Source organism: Salvelinus sp. IW2-2015, unplaced genomic scaffold (assembly GCF_002910315.2).
Source record: "Salvelinus sp. IW2-2015 unplaced genomic scaffold, ASM291031v2 Un_scaffold3108, whole genome shotgun sequence".
Classification (NCBI taxonomy): Eukaryota; Metazoa; Chordata; class Actinopteri; order Salmoniformes; family Salmonidae; genus Salvelinus; species Salvelinus sp. IW2-2015.
In genome coordinates, this window is record NW_019944398.1 from 7,360 (window position 1) to 21,786 (window position 14,427).

General features: G+C 41.0%; 1 protein-coding gene across 1 annotated transcript in view; it reads right to left on the minus strand.

Annotated features, from left to right (window-relative positions):
- Nucleotides 1–8,739: 8,739 nt before the first annotated feature.
- LOC112075364 (uncharacterized) overlaps nt 8,740–14,427 on the minus strand; it is a 19,955-nt gene continuing 14,267 nt past the window's right edge. Inside the window, exons 3-4 of the mRNA XM_024142376.2 lie at nt 9,639–9,968; nt 8,740–8,915 (exon numbers count right to left, since the gene is read on the minus strand). Of these exons, the coding sequence (XP_023998144.2) occupies nt 8,740–8,915; nt 9,639–9,968 (506 nt within the window). The remainder of the gene's footprint in view (nt 8,916–9,638; nt 9,969–14,427) is intronic.

Sequence of the window (14,427 nt, forward strand, 5' to 3'; positions counted from 1 at the left end):
CAAGTTTTATATTAAGTCCGCAAGCTAGATCCCTGCAATGTCTCATTGAAGATCTAGATAACTTTTCTGTACTCTCTGGACTTAAACCTAATTATGATGTGTACAATACTACATATTGGATCTTTAAAAAATACAACTTTTACATTACCCTGRWGTTTACCTATAAAATGGGCTGATGGTGAAGCAGACATACTCGTATTCATATCACAAAATATATAAATAAGCTCTCCACAATGAATTTCAATAGAAAACTTGTAAAAATAGGTAAGATCCTGCAACCATGGAGAGGTAAATACCTGTCTATTTATGTAAAAGTTTCCCTGATTAACTCCTTAGTCATATCTCAGTTTACTCACTTACTGATGGTGCTGCCTACTCCTGATGATTTGTTTTTACAAATCATATGAGCAAAAAATATTTCACTTTATCTGGGATGCTAAACCAGACAAAATAAATCGTGCCTATCTATATAATGAATATGAACTGGGTGGGTTGAGATTATTAAATATAAAAGCACTAAACCTCTCTCTAAAAGCTTCACTCATTCAAAAGTTTTATTTGAACCCTAAATGGTTCTCAAGTAGATTACTAAGAAAAGCTCATCCATTGTTTAAAAATTGTCTTTTTGCCTTTGTGTGGATTTCCATGTATCATTTTCAATTAATTGAAAATTTTACTTTTTTCAAAGTATCTCTCTTTTTCAAACAAGCATTGCAGAGCTGGTTACAATTTCAATTTCATCCCCCTGAAAAGAGCGAACAAATATTACAACAAATATTATGGCTGAACWCAAATGTGCTGGTTGATAAAATACCTGCATTTATGGGAAAGATGTTTGAAAAGGGTATTTTGTTCTTAAATGATATTGTAAATTGGAATGGTAAGAGTTATGTCCTTCATGGAGTTATCAGAATTGTACGGGAAGGTCTGCTCAATCCAAGAGTACAACCAATTGACTACAGCATTGCCCCAAAAATGGAGGAGGCAGGTGAGGAGGTCCCGCTGCGGGAGGAGGTAGGGAACTGGTCTGTCTGCCCAATATAAAGGATAAAAATTGGCAGAGGAATAAAAATAGCATAAATAGGAAATTACACCAGTTTCATTTGAGGACCAGGATGTTGACAACTGTGCCATACAGATTGCAAAATAGTTGGGAAGAGATTTTTGATTTACTGATTCCATGAGTTGATATATAAAACGACGCAAGATTCAAGACTTCGTGCATTTCAGCTAAAAATATTATATAGAATTCTTGCCACCAACAAAATGTTGAATATTTGCGACATAAAATCATCTAAGCTCTGCAGATTTTGTTGTGAGGATACAGAATCAATAGACCATTTATTCTTGGTATGCCCTCAGTAGCCTGTTTCTGGTCTCAGGTTCAGGAATGGCTGAAAATGCATAGAATTCTGATCTAAAATTGACCTAGAAAATAGTACTGTTAGGAGATCTGGAGAGACCAGGTCAGTCAATTCACTAATATACTTAAAACTCTTTAGTAAAAAGTATTTATCTCAACTCGCATGTCCCTGCAAATCAGTACTCTAAGTGGGTCTTGATCCTGGAATAGATTGAGTATTTCGTAATCATGGTAGAACGATCACAGCATAGTCGTAGACCCACTCATAGCTCCCTCTGCGTAGAAACCCCGATCACTAGGGGGTGGACCGGCAGAGAGAGAATACCGGACACCAAGAAGCTTAACCGCGGAAGCCAAGCTGACGCTGAATGTCCCGCCCTGTGCAAGTCCCCGATAAAGGCCAGAGACCCAAGGGGACCGCGCCTAACAGCCACGTAGGATGTGACCCGTTGAGCGTACATTTCCCTCATTTTATTTATATTAAGATGTCGTGCCAACAAATAGACCAAGCATAAACAACAACGAGAACGGCTTCTAAGACAGGGACATAGTGCCATCTTAACACAGACTAACGACGGACAAACACCATAAGGAAAGAGAGAATACGCGGGCTCCGCTAGAGTATTCAAGTGACCCAAGTCAGAGACAGGACGAATTCGACACGCAATGTCCCTGATGATCATTAGAATCAACCATGAGACCCGGCCAAAAAACATTAAAAATATACCAAACTATAAGATTAATATGTAAGAAATCGCTTACCACCTGCCACCACCGCCCTACATCACTACCCTGAGCCAAACCAAAAAATAGAGACATATAAAACTCCTTGCCCTACTAGGGCTCACATGTGACAGTGCTTACAGCTAGCCTGTAGTCGTCGCGTGATGTGGTATTATTAGTGGAGGAACGAAAGTGTGTTTGAAGGTTGGTTGTATGTCACTAGATGAAAAGGTAATATTGTCAAAAAATACATTGAGGTGTTTCAAATTCTAAATTCTAAATATAAAACATTATAAAATAGTACATGAATGACACTACAGGGCAGTGTTTGTACAAACTAATGGCCGGTAAAGCCTGAGGCTGATGCCGTGCAGGTGTTGATACACATGCATCATACACACCCACTCTCATTCAATATAAACACATCTACAAGGAAACACACACAAACATGTAATAGTGCCAGACGTAGCACACAACACCAAGTTGTCTACTGTTCTATTGCTGTGTTTATGCCATTATTCTTTCTACTCCTTGAAAGTGTGTCTTTTGTTTTGAAATATTACAGATGTTTTTACTTAATTTTTTTGTCATATTTATTAGCTAGTGCTGTTTTTACTGTCTTGGTTCTTATTCTACCATCTGTCTTTCTGTTCTCAGATCTATTGCTCTGGGTAGGTCTCGTTACCCCTGTAGAAATACAATCAGTGTCACAGGAGTTCCCGCGTGTAAATCAAAGACCTTGTCTCATGCGTGACACCACCCTAGAAAATAAATAACTCGTTAACTTAGGCGACATGGGCTCTTAAAAACCAAAACATGTCTGTGCATTGGTTCTGGTGGCTTCTATGGAGTGACATGTCAACACCCGAAGGGAATTAAGAGTTTAGTACCTTTTTAGTTTTTTTTCACTCTGCGGTGATCAGAGGTTCTATGAAAGTGAGAGAATTGAGCCGGACCACCTATTAACAGTAAATCATGTCTGGGGGGAATCCTTGCAACATAAGATAGCGTGCGGCGGGCTGTGGTAAGAGGGTTCTGAATGGTTGAGGGACAGCATTAGGGAACTTGTTGGGCAGGAGGATCTTGGAGGTGGCTGTGGGAGGTTACTATAGTACTGAGAATGGCATCATTTTGAAGAGACAGGAACCCTACCATATTTCTGATGGGACACTGTGCCGGAACATCTATATGGGAAGAGTACCGGTACCATTACTACCGATCATAAGGACACTCCACATGATGGGAGGATGACCTGACCCGCAGTGTAGCTATAAGGAAGTGCGGGAGGGACACTAGTACTAGTGGAGGATACGTATCTGACCGGTGAATTTCAGCTATATTGAGTAGACCGCGTTCGGGGTCACGTTTTCCGGTCTCTACATGGTAAGGGAATGTAATGCCACACTTACGTAGCCAAGATTGAAAAAGCCGGGCATTAAGACCCTCAGATCGCACTCTCGAAATGTGTCTCTCTGAATGGGAGTCGTGGTGTGGAACGGAAATCGACTGATGAGTGATGAATGTATGTTAGCATTCCGAGCGGCTTCACTGCACCCTATCATTGTATGAGTTTTGGCATCTTCACTATTAAAAGAAAAAATGAATAATACTAAACATAGAATACCTTATCCATTAATCACCTCCTATCAATATGAGCCTTCGCATAAGTCATACAGATACCCTCGCTACATAAATGACGGAAACACATGAGTGATCTCTCTGAGACATCTATGGCGGACAGGCGTGGATCCCAACTCAATGTAAACATGACAGCGTAGTCCTATATTAGTATAATATGATATCCAGCGGCACGGATCATGCCCTAGCAGGTACCAAAATGGATCTGACACTCCCTATCATTAAGTGTAGACCACCCCGTTATCATTCATGACCTGATAGGAACAGCCTAGTCGAGTAAGACACTCGCAACATTGACATACCTTCACGTGGGAAAGTTGTTCCCCTCTTGCCATATAAGATTAACATTCCGCATGGAAACAAGCGAATGTGTGGAAATCTGATCCCTTATCTTCACTATGCACAATGGCCTCGTACAATTCTACCATACAAAGTCCTGTGGACATTTGATAAAATACACATAACAGATATTTCCTTTTAACTATGATTGAATGCGAACTTTTAATCTTCCTATAAAAGTATACCCCTTATACATTTATTATAACATGATAGCTGGACAAATCAGTCTTTCAATGAACGAACCACAACCTTACTTATTTACAATAACGGCCTAGGACAGTGGGTCTACAATCTGACGCTGCGCGGATAGCTGTACCACCGGAGGCATGCCAACATAAACAGGGAATACTATTACCCTTCACTACAAGCTCGGAGATTCGCTATGACCTATCATCTAAGCAACCTCCACTCTCCGTGTATCATCACTAGTGAACTCCAACAGTATCCGCTTTAAGACGACCAACCAACCTCTGCTAATGACATTGACCTCTGACCTCTCTATGATCAAAAGGATTCACCCTGTTACCAGCAACTGTCGGAACTCGACCTTATTGTTTATATATGAATGGAGCATTCTCTTCAAATCCATAAATAGTACCGACTCTATATATATCGAATCAAGAGATAACTATCTCATCTACGCACTATAATGACTACCTATCAATAAAGATACCACTACATAACAATGAACTGGGACACTATCATGAAGAACACCACAAATAAACATAAATGAACTTAGACCTATACATAAGAAATCCCTACATAATGAACTGAACACATTCCATAAACACACCAAATACATAATGAAGACTGACAAACTAGTCAAATATAACACAACACTTAACCACACCCATAACAATAAATGAACTGAAAAGGCGAAACTATCAATAAAAGACACCCCCTTAAAAAAACCAATTGAAAAATTGACTAGACCATAATACATAAAAAGACAACACCTTATACATCAAATGATACCTATCATAAGACAACCACATACATAATGAACATACCAATCAATAAGACACCCTACATAATAACATAGACCTGACAAAAAACACAATCCCTACCATAATTGACCTGACACCAAATCAATAAGATAAACCCATAACACATAAATGATCTTGACCTATCAATAAAAGATAAACCCGCGAATAACAATACATGACTAACCTATCATTAAAAAGACACCCTACAATAAATGAACTATGAAAACCGTTCATTAAAACACACATATACACAGAGAATGGAACACTAGACACTAATAACAAAATAAGACAACCCATACAAAATCCCATCAATTGAACTTCATTACATAGAGGATGAATATACTAGAAAAATGGTGAATAATAATTCTCCTCAAGTACGAAATCGATGATGAAAGAGAGGACTATTCCAGAAAGTAGACTAACAGAACATGACCTAGAGAAAGAACAAGAACCTAAGAGCGAGGACGGCACCAGGGAGGTAGGACAACAGAAAAAAAGAGAGACGAGAGGGACGAAAGACAGACAAAAGGAAATAAGGGCTAACAAAAACAAAAAAACGTAAAAAAGAAAAAAAGTAAAAAAGAAAGAAGGTAAGAACCATCCTTAAAAAAAATAAGAAAAAACAAAACAAAAAAAAATAAAAAAAAAAAAAAAAACAAACAAAAAAAAAATAAGAAAATAAAAAAAAAAAAAAAAAAAAAAAAAGGAAAATCAAAAAAAAGAAAACAAAACATAAAAAAAAAAAAAAAAAAACAACAAAATAAAAAAAACAATAAAACAATAAAAAAAAAAACAAAAACAAATAAAAAAAAAAAGAAAAAAAAAAAAAAAAAAAAAAAAAAAAAAAAGGGAAAAAAAAATAAATAAAAAAAAGGGAAAAAAACAAAAAGGAAAAAAACAATTAAAAAAAAAAAAAAAAAAAAAAAATAAACAAATAAAAAAAAAAAAAAAAGGAAAAAAAACAATAAAAAACAAAAAAAAAAAAACAGAAAAAAAAAAAAAATAAAAAATAACAAAAGAAAAGAAAAAAAAATAATAAAAAAAAAAACAAAAAAAAAAAAAAAAAAAAAAAAAAAAAACACATAGGGGAAAATTAAGAAAAAAAATAGGTGCCATTAGGTACACAGCCATAGAGGCCATAAAGAATAGGGTGCCATTAGGTACCACACAGCCATTAGAAGCCCATAGAGAATAGGGTGCCATTAGGTACACAGCCTTAGAGCCATAGAGAATAGGGTGCCAGTAGGTACACAGCCATAGAGCATAGAGAATAGGGTGCCATTAGGTACACATGCCATAGCAGCCATAAGAATAGGGTGCCATTAGGTACACAGCCATAAGACCATGAGAATAGAGGTGCCATTATGGTACACAAGCCATAGAGCCATAGTAATAGGGTGCCATTAGGTACACAGCCATAGAAGCCATTAGGAGAACAGAAGAGAAGGTGCCATTAGGTACACAGCCATAAGCAAGAAATAGGGTCCATTAGGTACACAGCCATGAGGAATAGGGTGCCATAAGTAACAGCATGAATAGCGATGCCATTAGTACACAGACCATAGAGAATAGGGGCATTAGTAAACCATAGAGAATAGGCCTAGGTGTGACCAGAATCAGAATCTCCCGGTGACCTGGATGCTGGACTCTCTTAGGCCTCGTCTTCTCTCCAGGCTTCATGTTCACGTAGTCACTCTGAATAGTCACTTCCTCCTCATCATCCTCTGAGGAGAAATACACACAGAACACACATCGAGAAGAAGTCAATTGATGGGATGTAGTGGGTCTTATGATAGGTCAGTCATTGTGGTAAGAGGTGTGTTATGACAGGTCAGTCATTATGTAGGGTGTCTTATGATAGGTCAGTCATTATGTAGGGTATCTTATGATAGGTCAGTCATTTATGTAGGGTATCTTATGATAGGTCATCATTATGTAGGGTGTGTTATGACAGGTCATCATATGTAGGGTGTTCTTATGATAGGTCAGTCATTAGTAGGGTGTCTTATGATAGGTCATCATTATGTAAAGGTGGTCTTATGATAGGGTCATTATTTGTAAGGGTCTAGTGTCTTTAATGATAGGTCAGTCATTATGTAGTGTTGTAAAGGTGTGTTATGACAGGTCAATTGTCATTATGTAGGGTGTCTTATGATAGGTAGTCATTAGTAGGGTTCTTAGGATAGGTCAGCATTTGTAAGGGTGTCTTATGATAGGTCAGTCATTATGTAGGGTATCTTATGATAGGGTCAGTCAATTATGTAGGGTATCTTATGAAGGTCAGTCATTATGTAGGGTATCTTCATCATAGGTCCAGTCATTGTGTAAGGGTTTATAATAGTCAGTCATTATGTAGGGTGTCTTATGACAGGTCAGTCATAAATGTAAGGTGTCTTAATAGGTCAGTTCATTATCGTAAGTGTGTCTTTATAGGATAGTCAGTCCATTTATGTAGGTGTCTTGACAGGTCAGTCATTTATGTTAGAGGTATCTTATGATAGGTCAGTCATTATGTAGTATTCTTATGATAGGTCAGTCAGTATGGTAGGGTGTTCTTATGATAAGTCAGTCAATTAGTATGGTGTTCTTATGATAGGTCAGTCATTATGTAATGGTGTCTTACTTAGGGTCCATCATTGTGTAAGGGTGTCTTATGATAGGTCAGTCATTGTGTAAGGTATGTCTTATGATAGGTCAGTTCATTATGTAGGGTGTCTTATGACAGTCATGTCATTTATGTAGGGTATCTTATGAATAGCAGTCATTATGTAGGGTGTCATTATGATAGGTCAGTCATTATGATAGGGTGTCTTATTGATAGCGTCCAGTCATTGTGTTAAGGGTATCTATCATACGTCATCATTATGTAAGGTTATCTTATGATCAGGTCCAGTCCATTATTAGGGATCTTATTGATAGGGTCAGCATATGTAGGAGGTAATCGTATGATAGGTCAGTCATTATGTAAGGATCTTAATGATTAGGTCAGTCATTATGTAAGGTATCTTATGATAGGTTCAGTCATTATGTAGGGTATCTTATGATAGGTCAGTCAATTATGTAGGGTATCTATATGATAGGTCAAGTCATTTGTTAGAATGATACAACATGTTGTTTACTAGACAGTCACGATAGTGTAGGTTTTATATTTCAGGGTTGTGTCACCATGGAGACCAGGGTCTTATTTACACCGGATCCCTGTGAACAATGAGTTTTTATTTCTACAGGGTGTCACCATGGAGACCAGGTGTAATACAAACATCATTGTAAAATAACAACATCAATACAAACACAACGAGATGAATCAAAAAGGAACACAACATATCCCGTCTCCTTAAACTCCATGTAAACAATGAGAACCAGCGAGGTCCAGCTTCAAAGGTGGCCTGAAGGATATTACATGAAGCTGCTGGGCATAAACAAACTAAAATCATTTCTTATAGATCCCATGACTCCTGGACTCCACTGAATCCCAGGACTACCCTGGACTCCCAGGAATCCCCAGCTCCCTGGATAAACAGATGTTTCGGAGTGGACTTCTTGGCTTAAATAATAACCGGGTCACTCTCAGGGTTAGGGTCAGGGCTAGGGTCAGGGTCAGGGTCAGCGTTTGGGTCAGGGTCAGGGTTAGCGGTCAGGGTCAGGTTAGGGTCAGGCGTCAGGGTCAATAACATGAAATAAAAACTGACCCTAGAGGACGATGGCGATGGATGGTGATGATGATGCTGGTAGGAGAAAGAAACCCAACATACCCACCAATAAAACGGACACAGGGGAGGGCTTTAGGAACCTCTGCACAACTCTGGTTGGCCAGAGGATCTTGACCTTGATTCGCCAGTGGATCTCGGTGGTTAGACACCGCTTCTCTAGTGAACCAATCAGAACGCAGTAGAAACCAGAAAATAAGAAGCCATAATTCATCCACTTCACAGCCCAGCCACACAACCAGGCTTCACCAGGGATGTTGGTACCTTCGACCAGTCACTTTCATTTTCAAACTGTTTGTGGCTTCATACCAACTCCCTGTCTCCATTATTAATTGAACGGCAACGAGGTGTCAAGAAAAACAAACAAGCCCTGGACCAGGCTTAGTTCATTGGTCATAACTGCTTGTGAAGGTCCTTATACAGTATACAACTGCTTTGTAGAACGGTGCCTTACCTTCAATCAGTAAGAGCTGAACAGCGAACTGCTTTGTAGACGGTCCCTTACCTTCAATCAGTAGAGTCCTGAACAGTAGCAACTGCTTTGTTAGGACGCGTCCCTTACCTTCAATCAGTAGAGTCTGAACAGTACAACTGCTTTGTAGACGGTTCCCTTACCTTCAATCAGTAGAGTCTGAACAGTACAACTGCTTTGTAGACGTGCCCTTACCTTCACATCAAGTAGAGTCTGAACATACAACTGCTTTGTAGACGTCCTTACCTTCAATCACAGTAAGTCTGAACAGATACAACTGCTTTGTAGACGGTCCCTTACCTTCAATCCAGTAGAGTCCTGAACAATCACAAGCCTGCTTTTGTAGACGGTCCCTTACCTTCAATCAGTAGAGTCTGAACAGTACAACTGCTTTGTAGACGGTCCCTTACCTTCAATCAGTAGAGTCTGAACAGAGTCCTCTTGATAAGGCGGGGGAGACCTCCTCCTTTCTGCTATGCAGGTGTACAGGCCTGTGCTGTTGACCGTGAACACATAGCGGTTGGTCAAGTTCTGGTTCAGATTTTGGTAAACTAGATAGAACTGGGCCCAGGTGTCTGGTTGGTTGGTTCTGGTGTGGATCTGGTTCCTCTTGAGCACTGTGGTGTGAACGAGGGACTGGTTCAACGACAGGTGGAAGCTCAGATCCTCCCCTGTCATGTTGGGGCAGGAGATGGACACTCTGCTGTGGAGTGACACACGCTGGATGTACAGAGGTCTGTCTGTATGGGGAAACAGGAGGGTGGGTTAGGTGAGCCAGGACGAGCCAGGACGGCCAAWAGGGTAGGAGCCAATCTCCTGTTTCTGCAGCGTGAGGCAGCTTMATGTAAAAGTACACACCCCGTGGACAGGAAGCTGTGGGTGAGGTTCTGTCTAACACACCGCTACACACGACATATGAGTTTCCATTATGATGACGTTACTGATTAAGTTTTCTCCGTCCTCTCCAGACGTGGCCTGTCACTGCCCAGGTTAATGTGTAATTAAAAGTACAACATTATTCAGCTGATAAAATMAACAAAATATTTGAACAAGCTAAATATGAGGAACAATAATATAAATCACAACTTCAGCTGAAGAAAAGGATGCTGGTTATATAGCATTTTTGAAAAGTATGCTTTTAATATATTTTCGGGACATTACGTTTTTTTTTGTAATTTTAGCTGTATAAATAAAAATAAATGATCTGTATAAATAATCTGTATAAATAAAAATAAAAAACTGAAATATCACATTTACATAAGTATTCAGACCCTTTACTCTGTACTTTGTTGAAGCACCTTTGGCAGCGATTACAGCCTTGAGTCTTCTTGGGTATGACCCTACAAGCTTGGCACACCTGTATTTGGAGAGTTTCTCCCATTCTTCTCTGCAGATCCTCTCATGTTCTGTCAGGTTGGTTAGTGTTAGTGTCTGTCTAACCAGGTTCTGTCTAAAACACACTGACATGTACTGTCTCTGGGTGAGGTTCTGTCTGTCTAAACACACTGGAAACAGCAGAGCGAGCACCCCCCTATCCACATTGACGGACAGTAGTGGAGAGGCGTGAAAGTTTTAAGTTCCTCGACGTTACATCGTCACGGACAAACTGAATTGGTCCACCCACACAGACAGTGGTTGTGAAGAAGGGTGCAACAGCGCCTCTCAACCTCAGGAGGCTGAAAGAAATTTGTCTTGTCACCTAAAACTCTCACAAAACTTTTACAGATGCACGATCGAAGGAGCATCCTGTCGGGGCTGTATCACCGCCTGGTACGGCAAACTGCTCCGCCCACAACCGTAAGGCTCTCCAGAGGGTAGTGAGGTTGCACAAACGCATCACCGGGAGCAAACTACCTGCCTCCAGGGCACCTACACACACCCGATGTCACAGAAGGCCATAAAGATCATCAAGGACAACAACCACCCGAGCCACTGCGCTGTTCACCCCGCTAGAAGGCGAGGTCAGTACAGGTGCATCAAAGCAGGGACCGAGAGACTGAAAGCAGCTTCTATCTCAAGCCATCAGACTGTGTTAAACAGCCATCAAAACATTGAGTGGCTGCTGCCAACATACTGACTCAATCCAGCCACTTTAATAATGGGAAAATGTATGTAATAATGTATCACTAGCCACTTTAAACAACGCCACTTTTAATTGTTAACGTACCCCTACATTACGCAATCTCATATGTATATACTGTACTCTATACCATCTACTGCATCTTGCCTATGCCGTTCTGTACACATCCACTTCATTCATATATCTTTATGTACATATTCTTCATTCCCTTTACACTTGTGTGTATAAGGTAGTTGTTAAATTGTTAGATTACTTGTTAGATATTACTGCACGGTCGGAACTAGAAGCACAAGCATTTCGCTACACTCGCATTAACATCTGCTAACCATGTGTATGTGACCATTAACATCGCTAACCATGTATTGTGACTGACCATTGAATAACATCTGCTAACCCCATGTGTATGTGACCAATAAACATCTGCTAACCATGTGTATGTGACCAATAACATCTGCTAACCATGTGTATGTGACCAATAACATCTGCTAACCTGTGTATGTGACCATAACATCTGCTAACCATGTGTATGTGACATACCTCTGCTAACCATGTCGTATGGACCATAACATCTGCTAAACCATGTGTATGTGACCAATTACATCTGCTAACCATGTGTATGTGACCAATAACATCTTGCTAACCATGTGTATGTGACCATTAACATCTGCTAACCATGTGTATCGTGACCAATAACACTCTGCTAACCAGATTGTATGTGACCAATAACATCTGCTAACCATTGTGCTATGTGACAATAACATCTGCTAACCATGTGTATCTGTGACCAATAAAATTTGATTTTATTTGAAATGCTTTGTTATTTGTTTCAAATGCTGACTGAGGCTTTAAATTATGAGATTTGAAGTATGGGGCTTGGGGGGCGTTGATGTGGATCGGTATGGGGGCTTGTGGTGGGTTGTGGATGTGGATCGGTATCAGCATGGGGGCTTGGGTGGGTTTGATGTGGATCGGCGTCAGCATGGGGGCTTGTGGTGGGTTTTGATGTGGATCGGTGTTCAGCATAGGGGCTTTGTGGTGGGTTTGATGTGGATCGGTGTCAGCATGGGGGCTTGTGGTGGGTTTGATGTGGATCGTGTCAGCATGGGGGCTTGTGGTGGGTTTGATGTGGATCGGTGTCAGCATGGGGGCTTGTGGTGGGTTTGATGTGGATCGGTATCAGCATGGGGGCTTGTGGTGGGTTTGATGTGGATCGGTGTCAGTATGGGGGCTTGTGGTGGGTTTGATGTGGATCGGTGTCAGTATGGGGGCTTGGGGTGGGTTTGATATGGATCGGTATCAGTATGGGGCTTGTGGTGGGTTTGATGTGGATCGGTGTCAGCATGGGGGCTTGGGGTGGGTTTGATATGGATCGGCATGGGGGCTTGTGGTGGGTTTGATGTGGATCGGTGTCTTGCCATCTGCCTGTTTGTCTGTATTATCTTAAAAGCCAAATAAAAACTTTGATCCCCCCCCCTCCAAAAAATACTGTTTCTAGAGCACAACATGTGCTTCAAAAGTAGCTATAATTCATATAGGTCCAATATGCTATATCTCAGTCAATTAAAAACATCTGGTGCTCCTAGATCTGGTGCTCCTAGATCTGGTGCTCCTAGATCTGGTGCTCCTAGATCTGGTGCTCCTAGATCTGGTGCTCCTAGATATGGTGCTCCTAGATCTGGTGCTCCTAGATCTGGTGCTCCTAGATCTGGTGCTCCTAGATATGGTGCTCCTAGATTTGGTGTTGGTCTCCGGACTTTTTGTTTGTTTGTTGGAAACACCGATGTCCTACCCGATGAAAAATTATTAATTCAGAGCCCTGCCCGTTGGCCCAAATATGGTTAAGACGTTTGGTTTCCCCAAGCAGGAAGACCGGAGTTCATATCCCACCAGCTGCATGCACTGTTGGGGAATCAATCCTGTCAGTGGAGGAGTGACGCCAGTAATCTAGACGGCCTGTAGAGGTGTCGGGGACGAAGTTGCCCCTAGAAGCTGATCCCGGGTCAGTCTTGCATTTCCTCCTACAAAAAAATGGTTACGAATTGGGGGGGGGGAGGGGTAAACTGCTCTTTGATTTGTACGTAGGGGAAACTTCACCACAGATCGTCTGTAGAGGAGGATATATAGAGGAGTATACCAGACATTAACGCTTTAACCCGTCTCCTCTCCCTTCATCTACACTGATTTTAAGTGGATTTAACATGTGACATCAATACGGGATCATAGCTTTCACCTGGATTCACCTGGTCAGTCTCTGTCACGGAAAGAGCAGGTGTTCCTAATGTTTTGTCCACTCGGTGTGCAGTAGCGTACTAGTTTGTGACACATAAGACGTGCGGAGAACCAGAGTGCAGCGGTTGTTTACGCCTCACATCACACAGCCCCCGTTTGCTCAGTCAGGAAGTGGCTTTTAAAATGGATCTCTGAACCTGAATCTGGTTTGTATATGAAGATTTAATTAACCCATCTGTGACGGGAACATTCAACATTCAACATGACAATGTATTTTACAATCCAGCCATCCCGCCCATCTCAATGTTGTATGAAACATTGGAGATTTGTGATCATTATAACCTACCTGATACTGTAACAAGAAACAAATAGAATATAAATACCAAGTATATGAGTAAACCACAGTATATCCATTCACTACAGCCCCACAACATTCACTACAGCCCCACAACATTCACTACAGCCCCACAACATTCACTACAGCCCACAACATTCACTACAGCCCCACAACATTCACTACAGCCCCACATCATTCACTACAGCCCCACATCATTCACTACAGCCGCACAACATTCACCACAGCCGCACAACATTCACCACAGCCCCACAATCATTCACTACAGCCCCACAACATTCACTACAGCCCCACATCCATTCACTACAGCCCCACAACATCACTACAGCCGCACAACATTCACTACAGCCACACAACATTCACTACAGCCCCACATCATTCACTACAGCCCACATCATTCACTACAGCCGCACAACATTCACCACAGCCGCACAACATTCACTACAGCCCCACATCATTCACTACAGCCCCACAGCATTTCACCTACAGCCCCACAGCATTCACTACAGCCCCACACAGCATTCACTACAGCCCC